This window comes from Anopheles funestus, chromosome X (genome assembly GCF_943734845.2).
Source record: "Anopheles funestus chromosome X, idAnoFuneDA-416_04, whole genome shotgun sequence".
NCBI classification, from domain to species: domain Eukaryota; kingdom Metazoa; phylum Arthropoda; class Insecta; order Diptera; family Culicidae; genus Anopheles; species Anopheles funestus.
Genome location: NC_064597.1, coordinates 1,692,133 through 1,716,613, shown reverse-complemented (window position 1 = coordinate 1,716,613; position 24,481 = coordinate 1,692,133). Strand labels below are relative to the sequence as shown.

Here is a 24,481-nt window from a genome sequence, read left to right as displayed (position 1 = left end):
TACCTCGATGCGTGTAAATAGTGTGACCAAGCATGGTCTCGTTCTACCCTCTCTCTCTCTCGCCCCAAAAACCGGTGGTAGAGATTTAATCACGCGCGTTATAAAAATAATTGCGCAAACAAAAAACGTTCAAAAAACAAAAATACAAAAATAATTCGTTAAATTGATTCCGGGTGATTTAAATGGAAGGAAAGAGGCAAGGTGCACGTTTGTTCATTTATATGCGTTGCTAAGTGGTTTGTAAACGAGCGAGAAAGAGAGAGGGAGAGAGAGCACATAAATCCTTCTCTAACAACGTGTTGTCAACTGTGTTGAGTGATAGATTTTTTTTATTCTCTTCCCACTTTTTTCTATTGAAAAGCGAGAGAGAGAAAGAGAGATAGTGAATTAAACAAAAATTGGGGTCGGTTTAGGGGGTGGTGGACCCCAATATATGTGGACGCATTATGTCACATACATATTATGCGCTAAGCAACAACAACAACCAAAAAAAAACATCCGAACAAAATGATGCGTGAGAAAGGAAAAGAAAAAAGAGCGTTACAGCGCCAGAACGGGAGAATGAGTGGCAAAGAAAGCACCGTCACGTCGGCTAAACATCGTGTCGTGATGTTTTTATTTTTAATCCAAGCGAAGAAAATTGCGAATGGAAAAAAAACAAGACGCAAAGGCTACTACAACACACTGTCGATAAATGGGACAGGTGGAAAGCGAAAGAAACATTTAGAGAGAGAGACTGGGGCCGAACGAGAAGGAAGGGTTGGGAGGTCTTTTGGGTGAAGTTGTCATATTGCGTGGGCGAGATAAGGATTGGATGCGCACGGCCAAAGGGGAAGAAGGGGAGGGGGGAGGAAAAAAAACAGGTAAGCCGGACGACCCCCGGGGGCTAGCTCGCAATTCGGGTACTCGCACGTTGAGAAAGGTTCTCGAATGTTTTGCAGCAGCATGGGCATCAAACGAGTAGTCCGTAAACCGAAACACGCGCGAGTTGCGCACAATTTTTCGCATCCAATCGTGTGATGACGTGCGCGGCACACACACGCACACACACACACACTAGAAAGGCTTACACTTACTCCTTGCCTTGCTTATTGCCCTTTTCTACCTTGGGTTGCTTTTTCTTGGTTTCAAAAAAAAAAGATAATTCGCAATGTGTCATATGCGATGGTACGTCATGGTACAGAAAAAGAACCGATTCATTTTAAACGTTAAATTACCTCAAAAAATCCCCTTTTTAGAACCTGTCTTTTTGAAGTTTTCTTACAAAATCCCTTTAGTAATATTTTCCTGAAGTTTAAATTTTAAAATCCTTCTTAAAACATGTCAAATCTTCGAATGAAATTAACTTAAACTCAGATAACTTTCGTATTCTCCAAGGTTTGCCCAATTGTTGTTATCTTTCCTCCCTCATCCCCAATAGCTGATAGTTGCAAAACATCCCGAGACACTGAGGAACGGAAGAATTTGCCGAGTCCTTTCAGTAATATCCGCTTCCGCGTTGACGAGTTTGAAAAGGTTGAACTGTTGTGGATTGATTGTCAGAAAAGTGAGTTTGAGCGCAGAGAATTGTAATCTCCAAATCTCCAAAAAATGGAGAAGCCCAATATCTGAAGGACACTCCGTTCAGCATCACCTTCAACTATTTGCATACTGACAGTGTCCTTTGCTCACGATCCACTTGACCTAACTTGATGCACACTCACACACACAAACACACAAACACGCACATACGCATAGGTGTCACTTCTTAAACGCAATGGTGCTGTAGCAACCCCCAAAATCAATCACCAAGAATCGCCGAAGATTTGAGAACCGATCATTCGGATCGGATCACACAGAAACGCACTGGAAAATTCGATAAACTGTAACCTTATCAGCGACAACTACAAAAGGTACGACATTTATACGCAACTACACACACACATACGTAGGGCGCACATACACACACACACGCGCAAAAAAGCACCTCTTGGGTGGGCGAACGAAAAAAAAGCCGCAATTCAATAATTGGTCGAGGGCTGCCCCCGAAACAAAACCGAGATACGCACGGCGTGCCCGCTTACGCTGGCGCGGTAAGGAAGACTACGTGGCCGTTTAGTGTGCTCTCTGGCTTTCCTACTGCGGCTTTCATCTGTCTAGATGCTGTGTATCTAGGTGTGGGGTGGGGAGAGATTGGTGTATACACTTTTTTTTTGTCTATCTTCCAAATGCTTCTTTTCCACCTTTTTCCCAACCTTTTTCTTGAGAACCAAGGTTCCTAGAGACACAGAGGTGAGATGGGTGTTGAAGGAGATGGCCCCCGCAATGCAAAAGAGACTTGCTCTCCCCTCCCCCAGAAATGAAGAGAGAAGCCCGAAATGTAATATACACCTTGTTTTTTTTATTTTATGTTTCGCTGTCTGTGCACCTCCTTTTCACACGCTCGGTGCGATATTATTAATGTCGAACCGGCGGTTTTGAAAACAGAAGAAAACACACCAAGAGAGAAAAGGTAAAGGAAAAACGGTGGAAAACTGTACGTGGTGAGATGTGTGTACGGTATCCCTTAATCCCGGAGAGTGCGCGATCTCCACAAAGGTCTTCGGACACGGTGCGCCAGATAGACCAAAGCACCGAAATAACATCGCGCAGAACCCGCAACTACAGCTTCTATTTAGCTACCTCCTCAAAAAAAAACAACAACCGCTCGGAGAGACTGTATCACTGACTGTAAAGACAGATCCTCTCTCAGGGGTATTTCAGGTTTTTGTTGCGTGAGTAAAAAAAAAACAACTATTTCAAAAGAAAAGCAAGAAAACCAATTTCTCTCTGTGTGTCTCTTCAGTGTGTGAAGATTTAGAAGAAGAAAAAACATCTCAAAAGGACCACCAGCAAAGGACTAACATCAAGGCAGGTTTGCTCCATAACAACAAGAAACCCCTGAGTATACCGAGCTGTGGACCAGCTGTGTGTCACCAAATCTTTCTTCTTCATGTCTCGCTCGTTCTTCCGATTTTCTAAACCCGTCTCACTCACTGCTTCAAATTTGTATCTGATCTCTTTTCCTGCATCATATCTTTTATATCGTCCCTTTCGCGCGTTCTCACGAGAGTTACACACGAATTAAACTGCGCGCCTTTACGTGAGGACAGCTATTTATAAATTTTCCCCCATACCCCGCGCAAACCCTGCTCTTTCTCGTGCACCACACATCCTTCACAAAGGTATCTGTCGACAGTGATCAAACCACGCATCCATCCACAGACACGGCCGTTAGAGATGGGGGGGTCATCACCGTCGCTTCTTGTTTGGGGGAGGGGAAAAACGCGATTTACTCAAGATCGCTACATCAATGAGCTGAAACCCATCTTCTGAATAAAAAAGAATGTTATTCCTATCTCTTTCTTCTACAAAAAAACACATTCTCTCTCTCTCTCTCGCTCTCCCGCTCTATTATTAAGTACGTTTTCCTGTATCGTCCTACCTCTAGCATGTTTATATTGGCTTCAACACAAAACAATCTCTGGTCCCATTTTCATGCCGATTTCGAGAAGAAAAAAAAACACAAACATCCAAAAGCTAGGGAAAAGTGTCACGCCGAAGGGGAAATATCGTATTCGAGTAAAAACAGTTCAAGGTTTTCCGTGCGTGAGCGAACGGACAGGGATACTCCATCTGTACCGTAACGTAACGGTACGTAACGTCACTTTGACATTTATCTCTCTACCTCTCTCTCTATCTCTCTTTCTCTCTATCTCTTTCTCTCTCTCTCTCTCTCTTTCTCTCTCTCTCTCTTTCTCTTTCTCTCTCTCTCTCTTTCTCTCTCTCTCTCTTTAACTCCTCTGACGCGGGATCTTCTCTATGCGTAAGGTCGTACCCAAAATGTTACTACAAATTATGTCTGTTTGGTTTTTTTTTTATCTTCGCCTGGGTCACAACCATATTCGATCATCTTTGTATTAATGTGTCCCGCTTCGGTTGGCGATCGGTTCTTGTTTTTTTTTTTGGTTTCGCGTTATTTCTCAGGTCGCTCCGTTCCGCAACACGTTCATGACACAAATACTGGCCATAAGGCTGCCTTTTTGTACGCAAAACACACTTAAATTTGCTTAATCTAACCAATGTTTGTATTTTGTCTTAATACTGGGTTCGATTTATCAATGGCGATCTTATCCATATCCCATACATCGCATCTAATATAAACCTCACAATAGAAGGAACGAACGGTAAGATCACAGGCAATACGCACCTGAGACAGTATCGATTGCGCTGGTCTTATTTATATTGTGTCTTACTCGTTTTAACTGTCAAGTACACATCACTTTTGCTTTGTCTTTGTTGCCCCAGTTGTTATTATCTTTGTCACCCTAGCTCTTTCGACATTATTATTCACGCATCACTGTTGCTTTGTCTTTGTCTTTCAACTTTTGTCTCTTTCTCTTTCAACTCTTCCGGTTTCTCATAGATTCAAAAAAATATGGAAATGTTTCACTTAACCTACAAATGATACTGAAACTCCTTTTTTCGCAAAACAACGTTTTCCTTCCTTTGATTCTTTTTTATCTTCATTCTTTTTGATTACATATTTATGTAAAATGGCATACTTCATTTTGAATGTTTTTTTTGGAAAGTTACAAAAAAAAATTTAATTACTATATTCTCCATTTAGTTTGGCACTTCCACGAGAAATTGTAACAAAAAATAAAAGAATAACAAAAAAAAATATTTCATCTGCAAATCATTTTCAACTGTTTACTAGCCAACCCTTTTTCTTGGGGGGGGCATTCTTTGTTTGATCCTTTGTATTCTGGCACTTCTGGTAAATTATATACATTGCAGGTGAATCAACAATATTTCCTATCCTTCGAAGGATATTCAATCTTCAATGAAGTCTTCATCTTCTTCTAAATCTTCAATGAAGTCCAAATCTGTTTAATTATTGGTCTTTTTTCGATGTAAAATTTTTCATTCAGTTCTTTTACTTATTAGAGCACCAAATGGCACTTTATATAAATTTTGATTGGTTTCAAGAAAATACAAAATATTACTCAAATCTACTATATTTACAATTTAGCTTGGCACTTCCAGGAGAAATTGGAAAGATAGAAATTTAAAGTGATTAAAAGCTATTATTTAATTTGAAAAGAATACTGTTTCGTTATAAGCCCCTTTTTAAGAGACATTCGCTTACTGATCAGTTGAAAAGGTGAAAAAAAATCAAAAATATTTCTTAACCTACAAAAGGATACTGAACGGATCGATTAAATATGCCTTTTTTATAGGCATGTTCCGTCATATAATATGTTTATGTGGTTTATAGGTACCTCAGATAAATTATATACAATTGAAGAGAATGAAACATATTACATAATTTGCCAACAATATTCAACTTCAAAATTATGGACCTTTTTCTTCAGTATTGTACAGACATTTTCTTCAATATAATATTTTTGGTCCGACTTGTCCGGCTCGCTTATTAGTGCAAATGGCGCTTCATATAAATGTTGAATGTATTGAACAGAATAAAATAGAATTCCAACCCGACGAAGGGTATGCTACTTGAAGACGATAGGCCTTTGTTTCGCGACATAATCTTCGATGTATTAGTTTACGTCTAACTCGTTAAGATATAAGCGATCAATGTATCAAATGATACTTCATATAATTTTGAAGTTTTTCAAGAAAATGTAACATACTTCTTAACCTACAAAGAATATTCAACGGTTCAATTAGAAGCCTTTTTATAGGCATATTCTTCGATATGACACTTTCCGTTTTGTTCGATTACCAAAGCAATTTGTGTAAAAGCAGTAACGGTTTCACGAGATTATAACATATTACTTAACCTACAAACGATATTGAGTACCATCAATATCTGGATTCATCCTTAACCGTTTTCCTCAATAGATAATTTACTTGCAATGTATTTGCATCCGAAACCGATCGTATTGTGAATGAATTGTGGTGTATGGCGTTACAATACAGGATAAATGTACAAATATTCGACTTAAAATAATACTTTTTTTAATGGAAACACACAAAATGTTTAAATGATGTTTGTAGTGTGATAAATCGAACGAACTGAACAATAACATGCCGTAAGCTACTCTCATCAGAACACACCACAGCACAAAAAAATACATCACGCACACACACGCACACAAATACACGACGCACAAGACGAACGAGCTTTTGTGATCATTAAAAGCAAGACTTGGTGTGTACAACGCGTCACAATCAAAGCTCCATCGATGGAGAGAGCGTTTGGCGATAAAAGTAAGCAAATGTCAGCTCTCATAAAAGCCCAGAAAATCTGCCAGCAACGTTTTGTGTACGGTAGCGCAATTTAAAAAAACAATAGCGTATGCGCGTTATCAACGAGTGGCATGTATGTGTATGTGCCACGCAAAATGGAGAAAAAAAACGAACGGCAAAAGCTAAAATCGATTAACGCAAAAATGGAACATCGCAAAAGGCGCATCGGAAGCTTGCTCAATCCATCCGTGGCTTTTTACTCGGTACTACCTCGATATCGTTCGGTGAACATTGCTCCTCGGGCGACTCGCTGTCCGGCTCCTGCTTGATCGGATGGTTGTTGCCTGATGCGATGTTGGCGGTATTGCTGTTGCTGCTGCTGCTACTACTGCTGCTGCTACCGCTGGTGCTGTCATCACTGAACGACTGCTTGTTGACTCCCTGAAGGTACGATGGCCCGTACAGCTCATACGGACGGTACAGTAGTTCGGTGCCTGCCATTGGTTGACTCGGTGGGCACAATGTTTGCTCACGCTGCTCCTGCTCACTGACGTTCGCATCGTTGTCGACCCCAGTCAAGACTCTGGTGTCCTCAGTCGGATGTACTGGTTCTCGAGGATCCCGACATAGGTTTATGTTTAGATATGAACCTTTACGTTTTACCGTCGAACCTGACGTACCCGGTTCAGCGTAGGTGTTTGATGCTACCAATGATCCTACCGTACATTCTTGATAGTATCCGTCCGGGACTTCCGCGATGATGGTAGGCTCCTCCTTTACAACTTCAACAACGTCATCGTCCGAGTCAACTTCCTGCTTCACCGACACCACTTCATCCTTCACCTCCACCACCTCCTCAACCTCCTCAACCTCCTCAACTTCCTCATGATCCTCTTCATATTCACACTCCTCCAACACTCCCTCATACTCTTCATCCGCCACCTGCTCTTCATCCTCCTCGTCCACTTCTTCCTCAACCAGTCTCTCTGCGTCCCCTTCGTTGTTAACGTATCGAGGATCGTTGTCCTCATCGTCCGAGTCGTTCTCGATACCGTCGCGTGCTCGATTGATAACATCCAATGCCAACAGCAGATTGTTAATTCTTGCTGGGTCTTCTGGTTGACCGGGTGAACGATAGAAACTGTCCCAGAAGCTCGCATTATAAGCAGTATTTGCTGGCTGCTGTGGTTGTGTAGTATACGTGATGTGAGTCGCCGATTGAGTTAACTGGAGACGGGACGGCGGTACATTCGATCCGACCGATGACGATGCACTGGCGGCAAAGCTGTGCGATCGAGCCGGGCCAGTATCGGTGATTGATGCGTGCTGATGTTGCTCTTCACCACAATACATTCGATCGTTCGATGCAGCTGATCCAGTCATTTGCTGGTGTTGTTCTGGACCAGTATAAGCGCTGCCTTGGGACACAGTTCTAACGTTCGGTATAGCAGATCCAGTCATTTGCTGGTGTTGTTCTGGACCAGTATAAGAGCTGCCTTGGGACACCGATTTAACGTTCGGTACAGCTGATCCAGCTGTATGCTGGCGTTGCTCTGCACTGTGATAGAATGGTTGGTGTGCTGCAGGAGGTACAGTTGGGTACGGGAGTTGGTCTGGACCCGTGTAACTGCTGCTCTGGGACACCGATCTATCGTTCGGTACAGTAGATCCAGTATCACGATATGTCCTATTGTCCGATGCAGCTGATCTAGTCATGTGCTGGTGTTGTTCTGGACCAGTATAAGAGCTGCCTTGGGACACCGATTTAACGTTCGGTACAGTTGATCCAGCTGTGTGCTGGCGTTGCTCTGCACTGTGATAGAATGGTTGGTGTGCTGCAGGAGGTACAGTTGGGTACGGGAGTTGCTCTGGACCCGTGTAACTGCTGCTCTGGGACGCCGATCTATCGTTAAGTACAGTAGATCCAGTATCACGATATGTCCTATTGTCCGATGCAGCTGATCTAGTCATGTGCTGGTGTTGTTCTGGACCAGTATAAGAGCTGCCTTGGGACACCGATTTAACGTTCGGTACAGCTGATCCAGCTGTATGCTGGTGTTGCTCTGCACTGTGATAGAATGGTTGGTGTGCTGCAGGAGGTACAGTTGGGTACGGGAGTTGCTCTGGACCCGTGTAACTGCTGCTCTGGGACACCGATCTATCGTTAGGTACAGTAGATCCAGTATCACGATATGTTCTATTGCCCGATGCAGCTGATCTAGTCATGTGCTGGTGTTGTTCTGGACCAGCATAAGCGCTGCCTTGGGCCACCGATCTAACGTTCCGTGCAGCAGATCCAGTTGTGTGCTGATATTGCTCTACACTGTGATACATTGCTGGGTTTGGTGAAGCAGGTACAGTTAGGTACGGGAGTCGGTCTGGACTAGTATAATTGCTGATGTGGCACACCGAGCTATCGTCCGATACAGCTGATCCAGTATCACGATATAGTCTATCGTCCGATGAAGCTGATCCAGTCATGTGCTGGCATTGCTCTGGATCAGTATAACTGCTGCCTTGGGACACCGATCTATCGTTCGATACATCAGATCCAATTGTGTGCTGATATTGCTCTGCACTGCTATACATTGCTGGGTTTGATGCAGCAGGTACAGTTAGGTACGGGAGTTGGTCTGGACCAGTATAATTGCTGATGTGGGACACCGAGCTATCGTCCGATGCAGCTGATCCAGTATCACGATACATTCTATTGTCCGATGCAGCTGATCCAGTCATGTGCTGGCGTTGCTCTGGACCAGTATTGGTGTTGCTCTGGGTCACCGATCTATCGTTCAGTGCAGCAGATACAATTGCCTGCAGGTGTTGCTCTACACCGTGATATATTGCTGCGTGTGATGCAGCAGGTACAGTTGGGTACGGGAGTTGGTCTGGACCAGTAAAACTGCTGCTCTGGGCCAACGATGTAACATTCGATACAGCTAATCCAGTATCACGATATATTCTATCGTTCGATGCAGCTGATCCAGTCATGTGTTGGCGTTGCTCTGGACCAGTATTGGTGTTGCTGTGGGTCACCGATCTACCGTTCAGTGCAGCGGATACAATTGCCTGCAGGTGTTGCTCTGTAGTGTGATAGATTGCTTCGTTTAATGGATCAGGTATAGCTGGGTGCTGGCGTTGCTCAGGGCCAGTATCAGTGTTGCTCTGGGCCACCGATCTATCCTTCGGTACAGCAGGTTCAGTTGTGTGCAGGCGTTGCTCTGCACTGTGATAGAATGCTGGGTGTGATGCAGCAGGTATTGTTGGATTGTGGCGTTGCTCTGGACCAGTATTGGTGTTGCTCTGGGTCACCGATCTATCGTTCAGTGCAGCAGATACAATTGCCTGCAGGTGTTGGGTTGGGTACGGGAGTTGCTCTGGACCAGTATAACTACTGCTCTGGGCCAACGATGCAACATTCGATACAGCTAATCCAGTATCACGATATATTCTATCGTTCGATGCAGCTGATCCAGTCATGTGCTGGCGTTGTTCTGGACCAGTATAAGAGCCGACTTGGGACACCGATTTAACGTTCGGTACAGCTGATCCAGCTGTGTGCTGGCGTTGCTCTGCACTGTGATAGAATGGTTGGTGTGCTGCAGGAGGTACAGCTAGATACGGGAGTTGGTCTGGACCAGTATAACTGCTGCTCTGGGACGCCGATCTAACGTTCGATACCGCTGATCCAGTATTACGATATATTCTATCGTTTGATGCAGCTGATCCAGTCATGTGCTGATATTGCTCTGCACTGTGGTAGGATGCTTGGTGTGCTGCAGGAGGTACAGTTGGATACGGGAGTTGGTCTGGACCAGTAAAACTGCTGCTCTGGGTTGCCGATCTAACGTTCGATACCGCTGATCCAGTATTACGATATATTCTATCGTTTGATGCAGCTGATCCAGTCATTTGCTGGTGTTGTTCGGGACCAGTATAAGCGCTGCCTTGGAACACAGTTCTAACGTTCGGTATAGCAGATCCAGTTGCGTGCAGGTGTTGCTCTGCACAGCGATAGATTGCTGGGTTAGGTGCAGCAGGTTCATTTACATAGTGTTGTTGCTCACCGACATGATAGTGTCGTTCGTTCGATGCAGTAGATTCGGTTGCGGCGTACGGTATTGGTGGTTGTCGATGTGCTGCTGGTATTTCCACCGCACCATACGTACTATACTCTGTTGTTTTTTTTTTGTGTGTTTTGTGATAAAGGATGAAGAATTCACAATCGCTTATCCGGCTTATGTAGATCGAGCTAAAACATTATCTCATCTCATGTAGGTAATTGTTTTGTTTATGGGTGTTGGGAATAAAGCAAACTTTTGGATCCATGTAGGTGCATGCAAAGGCGGCAGGTTAGTTCAGAAGTGGCATCGACTTACCGCACGTTCGTGAAGCCTGTGGCTCGGGCGTTGATGATAACGGCGACAGTAACGGTGGCGTTACCACTCTTTTCTTTTTTGCCGCCTCCATTTCACGCCACTGTGCCATTCTTTTGGTAAGCGTTTCACCCAACGTTAATGGCTTTGCTGCTGTTGGTCAGATGGTTTTGGGGGAAAGTGTTCTTATATTGACTGTTATACTTACTATACAATCGTAAAGAGACGCATTAATGCCGAAAGGGCTATAATTAGGTTTAGTGGCACATGCGCGTAAGCGAGATCCATTTGTTTTTTTGTTTTTAGGGAAAATCGGGAAGTGGTGGGGAACTAATCGGTTGAAAGGTTTGCATATTTAATACAATCTTCTCACCTAGTGGCTTGCGTGGCGCCGCCGTTCCTACTGATGATGTCTGCTTTTGCTGTCCCGAAGATGAGGCTGCTGCTGTTTCCGTTTCCTTACAGACAGCCGCAATCTCACGATCCAGTGCAGCAGTCAGCTCCGGTGACCACAGATTATCGCGCAACAGTTCCTGTACCGATTCCTCCGCCTGTACGGCTGCCTGTGGCGCTGACTGAGCCGCTCCGTCACGTTCCGGTTCGGCAGCATCGGCATTGGTTTTTGTTGCACTGGCCGGTGGCTGTTGTGATGCTGCGTTCGTAGCAGTGGCTGCCGTTGTTGTTGGTACTGATGTCGCACCGCCCGATTGCTGTGACTCTTCCGTTGGCGAAATCAAGGATACCGTCACTACCGCGTTATCCTGTTGCAGTGGAATCGTGAACATTGGCTGGGTGCGTGGATTGTTCTGGCCGGCAGCGGGGGATGCAGCAGCAGCAGGAGCAGCAGGAGCTGCCGTACCAAGATTCATGTTGTTACGGTTGCTTTGCTCAACCGTACGTCCACACGCGTTCGGTGCGGGGTTCGCATAATGGAACATTCCACCCGAGGTCGGACGTATGCATAGGGGTGGCACTGGAACCAGCGAGTATGTTAGGCTGGTCACCGTTGACGATGGGTTGCTTCGCTGCTGCCTTTCCCATGGTGCCGCCGGTCGGTATGCGCCAGCCGGTACGAGGATGCTACCCGGTGCTGGTGCAGAGATTCGGCCACTTATTTCACGCCGGGCTGGCGGCATCGGTGCCATGATGCGTTCGTAATCCCACGTACGGGGCGGATGGTCCGATGTGCGATTCATCGTTGCATCGGCCCAGAATTCGCTCAAATTGGAAGCGGACCGTTGTACGTCTGGCTGGTTTGACCGTGCCAGTGGGCTGGTGGTATGGTGTAATGCCGACGGTCCCAACGCTGGACTCGAGGAGGACATTGATAAACCATGGGCCCGACGGTTCAGCTCGATCGGGCTCCGTACTGTTACGCTGCCGCCCGTCAACGGTGGACGGCCCACTATTATTGGCTGGGATCTTGCACCGTCGCTTCTACCAATGTCCAACATTGAGCTAGAATAGGACGTTCTGATGGGTTGATGGGGTGGCTCAATCTGAAGCGGATCCTGTTCCTCCTGCGGGGGTGGTGGTGCAGCAGCTCTAGGCACGACTGTCGGAATTCCATGGATCTGGTACAAAGTGTATTGGGTGCCCATAGCAATCGATGGTTGCAGATGCGGACAAGGGGCAATCATGTTACCGTCACGCACATGATTGGTGCCAAGACACATGTGGCACGGTGACGGTGAATGATGCTCGTACGGGTGCTGACGTGCCGTGTAGAGCGGTAACGGCTGCATCTGATGCCGTGGGGACGGTACCTGCATCAGCAGAGAACGGGCTTGCTCTTGTTGCTGCTGCTGCTGCTGCTGCTGCTCAGTTTGTTGATACGGTTGTTGCGGTGACCGCTGTGACTGATGTTGCGGTGGCGCATCATGCTGTACTCGCCAAACATATCCATCATATAAACCGTGCACGTTCGTCAACGGTGAGCGATGCGATGATTGGAATGGTTGCTGCATTTGCCCTTCATGCGCTCGTTGATAAATAAACTGCAGCCCAGCCGCTGGATCTGGATGCGGTTGCGCTGAATGATACTGGCGCGGTGGGTACTCCATCAGCATCCGATGCTGTTGCTGCAGCAGCTGCTGTTGCTGTTGCTGCTGTGTCATCGCTTGATTCGCTCGTTCTACCGCATTGTTTGGCGGTACGGTATTGGTAGGCATCGTTACTTGTTTTACCGCCTTTTGCTTCTGGAGTTTCACTTCTTTCTTAGCTGCTGGTGCTGCTGCTGGTGTTGCTGCTGCTTTCTTACGCGGCTGTGCCTTCTGCTTCGATGAACCGGGTTGATTAGCTGCATTTACCTGCGCAGCATTCGCAGCGGATGATGTTTTACCGTCTGTTGTGATATTTATCGAGCCCACACTTGTACTGTCGGTTGCGTTCGCACTAGCACTGGTAGCCGATGACACTTCATTACTTGGATTTGCTAAATCCGGCACTGTTTGCACTTGCTGCTGATTCTCCTGCTAAATGGAATAGACCCGAAAACCGAACAGGCAAAGGGTGAGTGAATGCACAACAGGAATGATATGACCAATAAAAAAAAAACTATAAAGGATAATCAACCGAACCGAAATAAAAGCAGTGCCGAAATGCAAAAAATGTTTGGAATCACAAACGCTTACTACTAAATTCATTTACTCTCCAATTTATTTTAGTAGCTTTTTAAGAGCTCCTCCGTTTTGAGGTTTGAAAATAAATATTTTTTGGTGAAAATTTTAGCATCAAATTTATTGGATCTTTCGCTCTCGCCTTTCTCCAGAATATATTAGAATAGCTACAACAAAAAAACGAGCCAGAACTCGTCAGAAAAATATCTTAAATTGCTCCCTTTCTTTCACGCATAAGTTTTTGGTGGCGCTGGTGACGCTTGTAGCGTAGAAAGTTATTAAGCTCGTACAAGACGTATTGCGAGGGCGTCACAAAGTTCAATTCTTTGTTACTACTGCCACCACCATTGAGCGTAAGGCAATGCCGATCTAAATCAAGCTGTACGGCTAACAGCCAAAAAATCAAAACCGAAGTGCATTGTTTGTTTATTTTTCTTTTTTTTTGTGGGACGACGTTCAAGCGCACCACACTAACGTCAATAGCTGCGCCGTATGGCGCATTGCCAGAGGTCCTTTCTGTCGTATGATGCGCGCAAGAGAGACAGAGAGACAGAGAGAGAGAAAGCAGTATGATGATGAGGAGACGAGATCGACCAAAACTGTCCCCAACAGTCCCCACACAAAGCATACCCATTAAGAAAAGAAGCCATTATTCTTCCTTTCATTGTCACACACATACACGCTCGCCTTGTGTAGCTTGTCAAGTACAAAACAGCGTAGATCACTATCACGGGCGGAAGTTGTCAAGAGCAAATAACCGAAAATAACACCAACACTTCGAGTGTTTATCGAATTAAACATTTATTGGTAGAAAGGGGGGGTGGAAAGGGGTGAAAAAGTTTACATTCGAAGGTGAAAATTGGCTTTCTTTTTCTTTTTTTTGACCGAGAGCGCCAAATTCGAAAGCTTGTCCTCGATATCCTTCTTTTTGGCACACCGATCCTTGCCGAATCCGGATGTTTCCGTTTCCGTTTGAGTCACGTACGGGTTATACAAAACCCGCACCCGCAAAATGCAGCTAAGGGTGACCTTTTGCCACCCTGCTTTTACCCTGCTCGCTGGTCGGTTTGTACTGAAGCAAGGGCGTCATGAGAGGACGTTACATTTTCGACGCGGTCAACACCAAAAAAACCCAGCTTGCTGTCTTGACATTTTTCGTAACGCAACGTAACGCAAGGACGATGATGGTAACGATAATGTGACGTGACACGTTACGGTTACGGCACGAATGCTGGCCAAACAGTTTTCGAAACAAACAAGTTACGAAAAAAGAACAAAAATACGAAAATTATAAACAAAATAAAAAAACAAAAAATTAGATAAATAAAAAAACAAGAAAACGAATAAACAAATAAACATAAGGAAACGTATGATGACCTTAAGATAATGAAACACTGATAAGTAATAAAAACATAATAAAACAAACATAAGAAAAAAGAAACAGAGAAAAATCAACATACATCAACAAATGGAAAGCAATCCTTCTAAAACTAAGTAAAACATTTTTGTTAGAAACAAAAAAAGGAGGAGCAACAATGGTAAAGGACATAAAGATAAAATCCGAAAATTCCTAAAAATGCACAAGATGCCAAGGGAGATGGGGGGCCGAGTAAGGAGAAGAGAATACTTTTAAAAAAATCACACTACAGAGTTCAAAAACATATCATTCCTTATGTGCAGACACAGGTAAGTTACAAACAACCAACCAAAAAAAACCCCCGTCGCCGTCGACACTAGTCACAAAGAGACAAACACAACGGAAGGTGTGTAAGGTGGGCGTGCGGCAAACCTTTGTAACGATCACTTTTGCCGTCGGTTGACCCTTGCCCGATTTCGGCTTGTAGATGATGACCTGGGTGGTCGGTGGACCTTCGTGGTCCGGTTTGAATATCTCCTGAAACGAGATACCCGACACCGGCACATCCTTGAGCGTTAGCTCGCCGTTCGGTCCACTGCCCCGGATGGTGCTGGGGACGGCAGTGGCGTTACCGTTAGTAACGCCGGCACCACCAACACCAACACCACCACCACCGCTACCGTTTACCGCTGGCGCGATCGTTCCACCGTTCGTCATTTCCGGGCCCTTCCCGTTGGAGCACGAGCGTGGCGGTGACTTGGAACGTTGGTTGCGCGCATCGATAATCGGCACCGCCGCTACTGTTTCCACTGGGGATGGTTTTTTACCGTTCGGTTGCCGCAATCCGGCGGTACCGTTTGTTTGGGCCGTTTGACCGTTTTCGGTTTTGCTGGTTTTGACACACGCTTCATGGAGATGCTGCTGCTGCTGGTGCTGCTGCTGAGTTGCCTTCGACGGCACTGTACTATACTGTGATCGCGACGACAAAGTGTTGAAGAGACAGAGGGAGAGAGAGAGAGAGAGAGAGAAACGGGGTGTGGATAAGGGTGGAAAAGTAAAATAGAAAGGGATCAGAAAATCAACCCATCACCAGAGGAAAATTTGGTTAGTTTGGAGCAAAACAGGGTAAAATAAGGAGTTGGAAAAATTATCTAAACATGGAATTAGACATTTTTGTCCTCAATTGAATGGTGAAAGAATAGTATGGAAGAAAAAGGACAGGGTTGTCAAACATGTTTGTGCCATAATGCATGTGTAAGACCTGACGCAATCAACCGAACCGAGTGGGAAAAAAGCGGACAAATCTTCGTATCGCCACTTTCAATACGGCCAAATTTGTTTCTATCCTCTTCAGCTAATTATTGCTCACTCAATATGTGAACGAAATAAACAAATCTTGGATCCCATTCCGGACCCGGAACAGAAAACCACATCCGTTTAATTGGGTACAGCCGACGGACGGCTAACGCTGTGACATCACGTACGAAGGCACCGGAATTCGCAACGAGTAGCACATTCCGTAAGCCCGGCACACATGTACGGTAGAATGCATTCGCTTATGCCACAATAAAATCTCGCACAAATGATGATTCGCACCACAGGAAGGAACGTGTGGATGCAGCTGCCTCTGATTGTTTGCCGGAATGGGTCGTAAAGTACTCGGGTAATTACTTTTTTTTCGTAGGAAATATTTAGTCATCATTTTTCTGCAACGCTTTTGTCCCATACTTCTCAATAATTCTGTGATAGATATATGCTCGTTTGATATCGATATCAAATCAAGTTACAATTCAACCTTCATGCATGGTTTGCTATCACTTCGGATGCTTGCAAACATTAGCATTTTCCAAGGGAAATGAGCTCTACGAAAGCACTGATAGGGTCCGCAAAACGAGGTCGAACCTTCAGGAGTCTTGTTCAGGGTTGTCAAATAGCAAAGAAGGAGAGAAAGTTCGCAAAAAACAGCAACAATTGCTTTAGCTCAAAATAAAGAAAACGCTTTTCCATTAGGGACGTTAAATTTCATCGATGATTTTATTTGCATTTTTCCGTCGTACGAGTACGAACCGAATGACCCACAATCAGAGGAAGAGATTCATTAGCAGTTTTTTTTTAAATTAAACAAATATTACTTCCAACTAAAGTGTAATCCTGCCTTCGATATTTATAAAAAAATAAATTCATCCCGAGCGACCTTTGTTGAATTATAAAGCGTTAATTAACAGTTGAGAGGAAATGCACATTCAATACCTTGAAAAAAAAAATGATATTTTTGGAATTTAAACAAAACTACCGAAAAGTGTTGGATTTGAAATATTTCTACTTCAAACTGAACACATTGGAAAATAAGTGAAAAAAAATAATTTCTTAACAGCGCTAGAAGACAACCTTTTGCTTTTCTCTTCATATCACTTTAAGAAGAAACTTGAAAAACTCGATTCTACGTTACTTACTGGTATTCAACTTCTTCTGAATCATCATCTTCTGAAGATGATTCAAAAATTATTTTCTTTATCCGTAACCAGGCCCTATCGTGTAAGAACGACTCCGCTAACCACATACACTATTCTACATGCATGTATTGTACCTCTTAATTGACCATAACCACAGCAAAAATGCACAAATTGGTACTTATTCGCGAAGGCCTTACGAATATTTGCCATAATCGGTTTTAAGGCTGTTTTGCCTAATTTGAATAAATGACAAATAAATATTTTACCGCGGGATTTAAAACAAAAAAAAGTAACATTAGTGTTGCAAACTATATTCATGCATATGTATGCGACACTAAAACCATAACATGCGACGTAAAAATATCGGCAATGTATGTCAACCCTCAATGTTTTATACTCTACCGTACATTATTTCCTTAAGAGACATTATTTGTTGTTTCCTTTTCCTTTTGTTTCTTTTTCTTTTGTAACTTATATTTACAATTTTACAACTACTAATCCATTTTTATGATGTAAGGTACGAGTTATAAATTTGTTCCACTAGTTGCGATTTTCAATGAAGAAACTTTGCCGACAAAACTATCCCTTTAGATTTTGAGACTGTACCATCAAAAATCAGGTAATGAGATAAGGTTAAAAGATGTTTATGGGGAAAAAAATTATAACAATTAATTGCTCAACAAACAAATGAGTCTTTAGTTTAAGGAGACTAAAAGGCTGCGTTATGCGGTTCGAAAATCATTTCAAATAAGCCGGGCCCCGTTTCCCGTCGGCTTTTTTGCGATATGAAAAATCCAGTCGAACAATTCAACCCTTTTGCATATTGAAGAAGGGAAGATCTAAGTAAAGGAATAAATGTACTTAAGATATAAAATATTTAAAATCCAATACCCCATCGTACGCAGGAAGAATTATCAATTGCAAATTAAGTAAAAAAAAATCAACAAACCTTCTGTCGCTTAAGTGTGAAAAGAGGGAGAAAATTAGAAGAAGAAAATTACTGGAAATGAAATATCATTCATTTGAGGAATGAAATCTCCATTTCCCGTCGGCTTTGTAAGAATCTGAAAAGCAGACACTTATACCATACAAATATTCAAACCGTTTTGGGTTTTTGGAAAAGGGAAAACTTACAGAGGGAAAACCTACCTAACATCTCCAACTCTTTTTGTACCCAAAAAACGGAGTATCACCTTTAACATTGAATGATTGAACATTGCTCAAGAGCTCGAATCGAAAACACTAGCGCACACTTATTTGTTTGGGGGGCGGGTTCGTCGCTTTGGAAACATCAACGCTAGCGTCCAACGAAACCGGCCACCCGTATGCGTTCGGACCGCAACGTTGAATGGTTGAATGGTTTGATCTGACGAACGGTAGCCCGTGTTAAACGTCTGCCCAGGATACGGTGATTGCCGCCGACGGTTTGGTTGATTGCGATGCATTTTGTTTTGTTTGACCAAAAAAAAAAACTCAGCCTATAATTTGATTGTATGTTTGATGGGTATGTGAATATTTGGACGTGAATGCGAAATGATTGTAGAATTCACGCGCGTGGCAGGATTTTTTGGTTTGTTTTTTTTTTTTGGGTGGTTTTTGAGAGCTACAGAGTGTAAATGATGGGAGGAATTGTGGATTAAGCTGGTGGAAATGAGGTAAGCATTTTGTTTTTGCTTTTATGAAGTAAGATATTTACGGTTTTTGTATATCCTGGTTTGCCGTGCTCCGCCGACTGTGTTTGCATACTATTTCACCGCACCGCACTGTTACTCAAAACCGTTCCACTACTTTAATACACCCGCAGCAAGTAGTGTTTACACAGCGTTGTTTAAAGTGAAATGTTTCTTTAATTCGCTGTAAGCCAAATTAGTTTCAAGCAAAAAATGCTCACAAAAAATATTTACGATAAATGGGGAGGGGGGCGTAAGGAAATTTTCCAACAGAATATAACACAATGACACAACGATCCGTTACGTTACACCGATAGAAAACCGATGTTTGTAGTTTGTAAAATGTTTCGATCGTTTCACAAAAATCAAAATTGAATGTTTTTTTTTAATCCGCTTTATTTCTTCCACTGCACAGAGGAAAAACTCTTCCTCAACTTCAAACACTTCACTGTTTAAGAACTTCCACTATTGAAAATTAAAAAAGACTTCACAACACAGTTTAAGAATTCCCCGCGAGAACAACTGCTAAAGATGACTTGTTCGAACCAAGCAAAGAAATGAAGTGATCCACCGATGAACGATCCTGACACGATCAGCCCTTGCCGGTCCCGAAGCTCGCGTCGGATCCAAACGCTTATGCCACACGCACACCAGCACAAACCGTGCGCGTTGCATATGTAGGCAATATGCACACATAGAAAAGGTGTGGCCTCTCGCTCGGGCAGCCCACCGGTTTAGATGGTGGGGCCGTTTTTGCGATGCGGTAGGCTCTTGCTTACTCCAACTCCAACAAAGCAAATTTCTAGTCCCGATTTCCCTTCTCCCTTTTCCCATTCCCCCCTTTTCCCCCCACTGTCGATCGTCCTTACTCGCATGAGACCCACAAAAGACTATGTTCGACGCTCTTTGTCATTTGCTAAAGCACCCCTCCCATCCTCCCCTCATACCGCTCCAGCTAAACCCTTCGCCCATGAGTCGCGTCGTCGCCGACAACATCCGAAACGGTCATAAAACTGCACCCCGGTATCCAGCTTCGCCGAGTTGGGCGTGTATGTGGCTGGAAGACGAACGAACACTTTAGGTGGTGTTCTACTCGATCGTCGCTTTCGACGACGCGCACGATCACGATAATGAAATGATTGTGAAAATCTAATTTTCTAAAGGAAAACTAACCGTTTCTTAACAGTTGTAATGATTTTCACACTTAACGTGCGTTACGGTGGGATAAGCTCAAGGGTATTCTATTATGAGGTGTTTGATGAAAATTCAAAAAAGAGGTTTTTTTTGATTTCATGGAAAATTATTCCAAACGATTTTCCTGCATAATTGGTTACCTATTTTGCTAAGACAAAAAAAAGGTCGAAAGTTGTTCTAAATGCACATTTTTGTACTGCTTACTAACTGCTAATACTAATCGAATGTTACCGGTGTTTGACACCCCTGTCCGGTACGCTTCCCTATCACAATCCCGGTTTCTTTCTACTTCGAACAAATGCTTGGTCAGGGAATTGTTCTGCTACCAGCAGCAAGCGTTCGTTCCCTCGCACACAAGCACGCATATGCATACCTCGGAGGCACAGGCCGTCATATAACCGGGTATCGAAGAAACAGGCCTACAGTGGAACAAGGGTGTTTTTGGAGGTGAGGATGATGAGTAGGTCAAGTGGGGCGAGGGGGGGGGGGGGGAGTAGAAAACGATGGAACGTGAAAATCAGCGAATAACTTCCATCGCGTTCGGCACGGTGTTCGCGATGAATTCGAACAAGATGAACTTGATTCATTATGCGAATTGGGGAAATTCATCCACAACTTCCCACCGCGAGCAAATGTACGGATGGTTTACTTAGCGTAAGTACAAATGAATTCCGGATTCCAAAACGTAACGCAAATGTTGGAGAAATCCAAACTTAAGTTTTCAAAACCATGGCAAAAAATATAATACATTCGATCCACCACCGAAGGCTTCACAACAGAGTACGGAGAACAAACTGTGCGAGGGTCGCGCTAGAGTCGTAAAAATGTATTCCAATGCCGTATGTGGTTATACGATGGAACCCATCGAAGGTATTGTAGATGGCAGCCGCACAGCAGCCACACATCGGCAATTGGAGCTATTATTCTACAAAAAAAATGTGTCTTTCCTTTTGTGAAACAGAAACAGACACAGCCTCCCCCCCCTTTCCCAACCCACCCCACCCAACTCGTCAACCCTTTCGCGACGCGTCCACAAATATTTGCAAACACAACGGCAACAACGGTCGAAAGATCTGGCGCAAGAAGCGAAGGATCGTAAAAGTCCCCGACGCTGGCAGGATTAATATTTGGTCACACGCTGGATATCCTACGTGTTGGGCGCAAATGCGCGCGCATACACACACACACGTGCGCTGGCGAGATGCAGTTTTAACGTTCCGTCTGGGGTCGTAAAAATTCTCGCATTGGCGTTTTGCAAAGTTCCGAACCGAAATGTTACGGTAGGAGGACAAGAAGAGAATGAGAAATAGGGTAGGAGGTGGAAAAAAAGCGACGCGTAGAGCAAGATATTTGTGTCTGGGCCAATGGTTCACCGTACCAAGTGGAGCAGATGCCGTCCAGGGAGATGAGTCTTATGCTGGAAAAGGTGTGGGTCAAAGATCCAAGAAGAAATGTGTGAGCTACCGTGTTGGCTAATATAGCGATACCACCATCGGAGATCGTACGGCCACTGGAACTGCAAACGATCGAGTCGGGTCCAAGGAAAGACCTTCGGAAGTCTTTATCTTAACGACCCCCAAGTTTTGCAACTAAACGGAGCAAATTACAATACATGCTGGGAAATGGACGACGTCTAGGCATCTTGGAATGCAACTGTACTGTTTGCGACATTGATTCTGATTTTCAAGGTTGTGTCCCACTGGCAAACAGATACATCTGTACGCTGTTGAACAATTTGAGCCTGTTGTTAAGAGTTGCATCAGAGTTGCAGTTGGATCTCTCTAGAGTGACTTCTTGAGGATGTGTTCTAGCGTCTTCTTGAGAAAGGAAACGAAACTATTCCGTTCCTCATCTAGAGTTATCGGAAATACAGCAGTAACTCTCAAACCTGGTAGTGGACGATATCACTCTATTCTATATACGAAAGATACGGTGGATCCAGAGTATCATGAATATCCTGAAGACATCCTCAAGGAACCGTTGGTCCAGGGTCTGTTTATTTCGAACCGGTGAAAAGACATCATCAAAAACGAAAGAGTTAAACATCCAACGATCGAGATGAAGTTGTTGGACAACTATAAGCAAACCAGATACGAATACGAAGTTTGCGGTCATTATTTCTTGCTGTCTTTTATTGCTTAACAACAACAACAACAACAACAGCAACTAAGGGAAAGCTTGTAAATATTTTCATTCAATTTTTAATTAATTTTATTTTTTGTTTGCTATTTGCCGCTTTTGTGAGTTTTATAATACTTCCAACGGGAGAGATGATTTGAGCACAGCATTTATGATGCTTTGTGGTGTCCTTTTGCTTTGCATGCGCATTCGCGATACGGGGACCAGGCGGCACAGTTTGCGCCAGGCGTAGCGAACGAAGGGATGGAAACGGCATATACGCGGAAGAGGGGGGTTATGAAGGGTTGGGGCGGGGGGTTTCAGTAATAAAATCACTCTTTTACCCAACACACGTTTGCGAGGTAACATTTTCGATTAAATTGAGGAGTTTTTTGCCGATGCAACCGCGGAAGGATCACAAGAATTGCGCTTCCATAAATTACGGGACTCTCTCCCTTCTTCTCGTCCACCCTTCACAAAGAGGCCGAGGCCCGCTTTTGGTATGTTTTGTATTTTTTTTTTTTTTGCAACGAGAATCACTCATTTAATTGCAAAAATTTTACTGTTTTTTTTTAAATTTCGGTTTTCCACCCTGTGAGGGTGTTATGCTGTTTTATCTAACTTACTGTGTGAAAACTGATATCAAAAATATTCGCACCGTCATCGAATTGCTGAACGGGGAGTGTTTTGTAGTTCCGGCGAAACACAAAGCAGAAGGAAATAGTTTCTTTTTGTTTGATTTTGCTTACGCGAAACAGGGGGTGATTGTTGATCCTACAAACATTCCAAGCAAATGTTATCTACGGTACGAAACATTACACGCGGATGTCGGGAACACACGCGCGGGTACGACGAGCTGCTGCGAGAGAGCGAACTGTAACATCTCCGGACGGATGAGAGTTGTGATTTCGGCAGCCGATTGTTGTGAGAGATCACACACAGACGTTTGATGCGCGTTTGAAGAGCGTTTGAGAAGAAAGCAAGCAAAACATCGGATGTCGGATGTTGATTTTTGATCCATTTTCTACCACCCTGCTTGAATGCTGCACCATTTGGGCATGGTTGATAGTCACAAAGATGGGAGATAATGAGGGAAAAAAAATACATAACTTCCCACACACTCGCTGGTACTGCATTAGAACGATTTAATTCTGAAAAGGGGATTGCTTTGTGGACACCTGGAAATTAATCTTCACCGAATGCGGATGCTGGGAGCGAGAAAAAAAATCTGCCACACATCGCCTAGAAACGCGTGAAAAGAAGGCACCTCCTTCGAGGACGAACCCAATAATCTATAGATTGTCGGGGGGCGGTTTTTTTTTTTTTTCACCTAGCTGCAAACACTTTTTATCAATGACTTACACGACTTATGCGCACGTACACATACACCCACACATACTTGGCACCCGTCGGTAGGGCAAATTCGGGCAGGTAACACCAAACAGTGCACACAAGACACACACACACACAGGCAGCGAACCCCCCAAACGACAAAAAAAAATCGGCCAAATCCCCTACGTATACACCACTTGTTGTTGAGCGCGTTACTGTTGTTACCCTTCTGGCGGGCAAATTTTCTTTGCCGCCGGTTGCAAAAGATAGCGGCGCAAACGGAAAAACCTCTACCAAACCTGTACTGTCTCTTGGGGATGAATGAAGGGGAGGGGGGGAAGGGGGGGTGGAGGTAAAGCGTGAGTAGATTTTGCGCAATCGCCACTAAAACACAAGCGCGCAAAAAGATCCTTGAGATCTTTAGGAAACACACACCGGCCCCGCGAAGGGGGTGAAAAGATAAATTAAAACAACACCATAGGGGAAGGGGGGCGGGGGGAGAGGGGTGGAAGGGGGAGGGGCGAATGAAAACCTGCAAGAGATAGTTGGTAAGCGATACAAAACACTGATCGTGATCGAAGATGAAGAGCGAGAGCGTGCGAAATACGGGAGAGATTCATGAGAAGCAGCGCGATCTTTCCTACTAAAACAAAAGGAAAATTTCGATCCGCACTGTGAAAGAGAGAGAGAGCGTAACAGATACTAATTAAGGGATGATCAGGGATGTCTTTCTGTCCGTGAGAGGAATGCACACAGAGAGAGAGAGAGAGAGTGAGAGAGTGATTCAAAATTACGTTTAGAATAAAAATACAAATTTTCCTATCTTTTCTCTACCATCCCATCTTCCCCCACCCCTTTTGCCAAAACGTTTTCCTTTCGGGAAAATCGATCGAATATACGTGTGGTTCTGTTGCTCTGTTGTTGCTTCTCTGCGCTCATTGACGTAGCGGGTGCAACCTTGCAAAACCTTAGCCCCCTGCTTGCGTCATCAATATGTAAGAAGGGGCTGGGGGTGGGGGGTGGGTGAGAAAGGGTTCGAAAAAATGAGTTGTTTCACGCACCCCAAGCGCAACCGCTACAGGAAAGGTTAGGGAAGAGTGTGTTACCCGTGTTCGATGATAGCAGCAAA

General features: G+C 44.2%; 1 protein-coding gene across 3 annotated transcripts in view; it reads right to left on the bottom strand.

Moving 5' to 3' along the window:
- Positions 1–24,481, bottom strand: part of LOC125761092 (serine/threonine-protein kinase Doa-like) — a 71,374-nt gene that overhangs the window by 13,608 nt on the left and 33,285 nt on the right. Inside the window, exons 1-3 of one of the 3 annotated variants that reach the window (XM_049421927.1) lie at positions 23,383–23,521; positions 10,984–13,084; positions 6,505–10,409 (exon numbers count right to left, since the gene is read on the bottom strand). The exons of 1 other annotated variant lie outside the window; for it this stretch is intronic. In XM_049421927.1, coding sequence (XP_049277884.1) covers positions 6,505–10,409; positions 10,984–12,781 — 5,703 coding nt within the window. In that variant the 5' untranslated portion in view covers positions 12,782–13,084; positions 23,383–23,521. Of the gene's footprint in view, positions 1–6,504; positions 10,410–10,613; positions 10,937–10,983; positions 13,085–23,382; positions 23,522–24,481 lie in introns of those variants that run through there. One more of the 3 variants, XM_049421936.1, reaches the window with a different exon arrangement.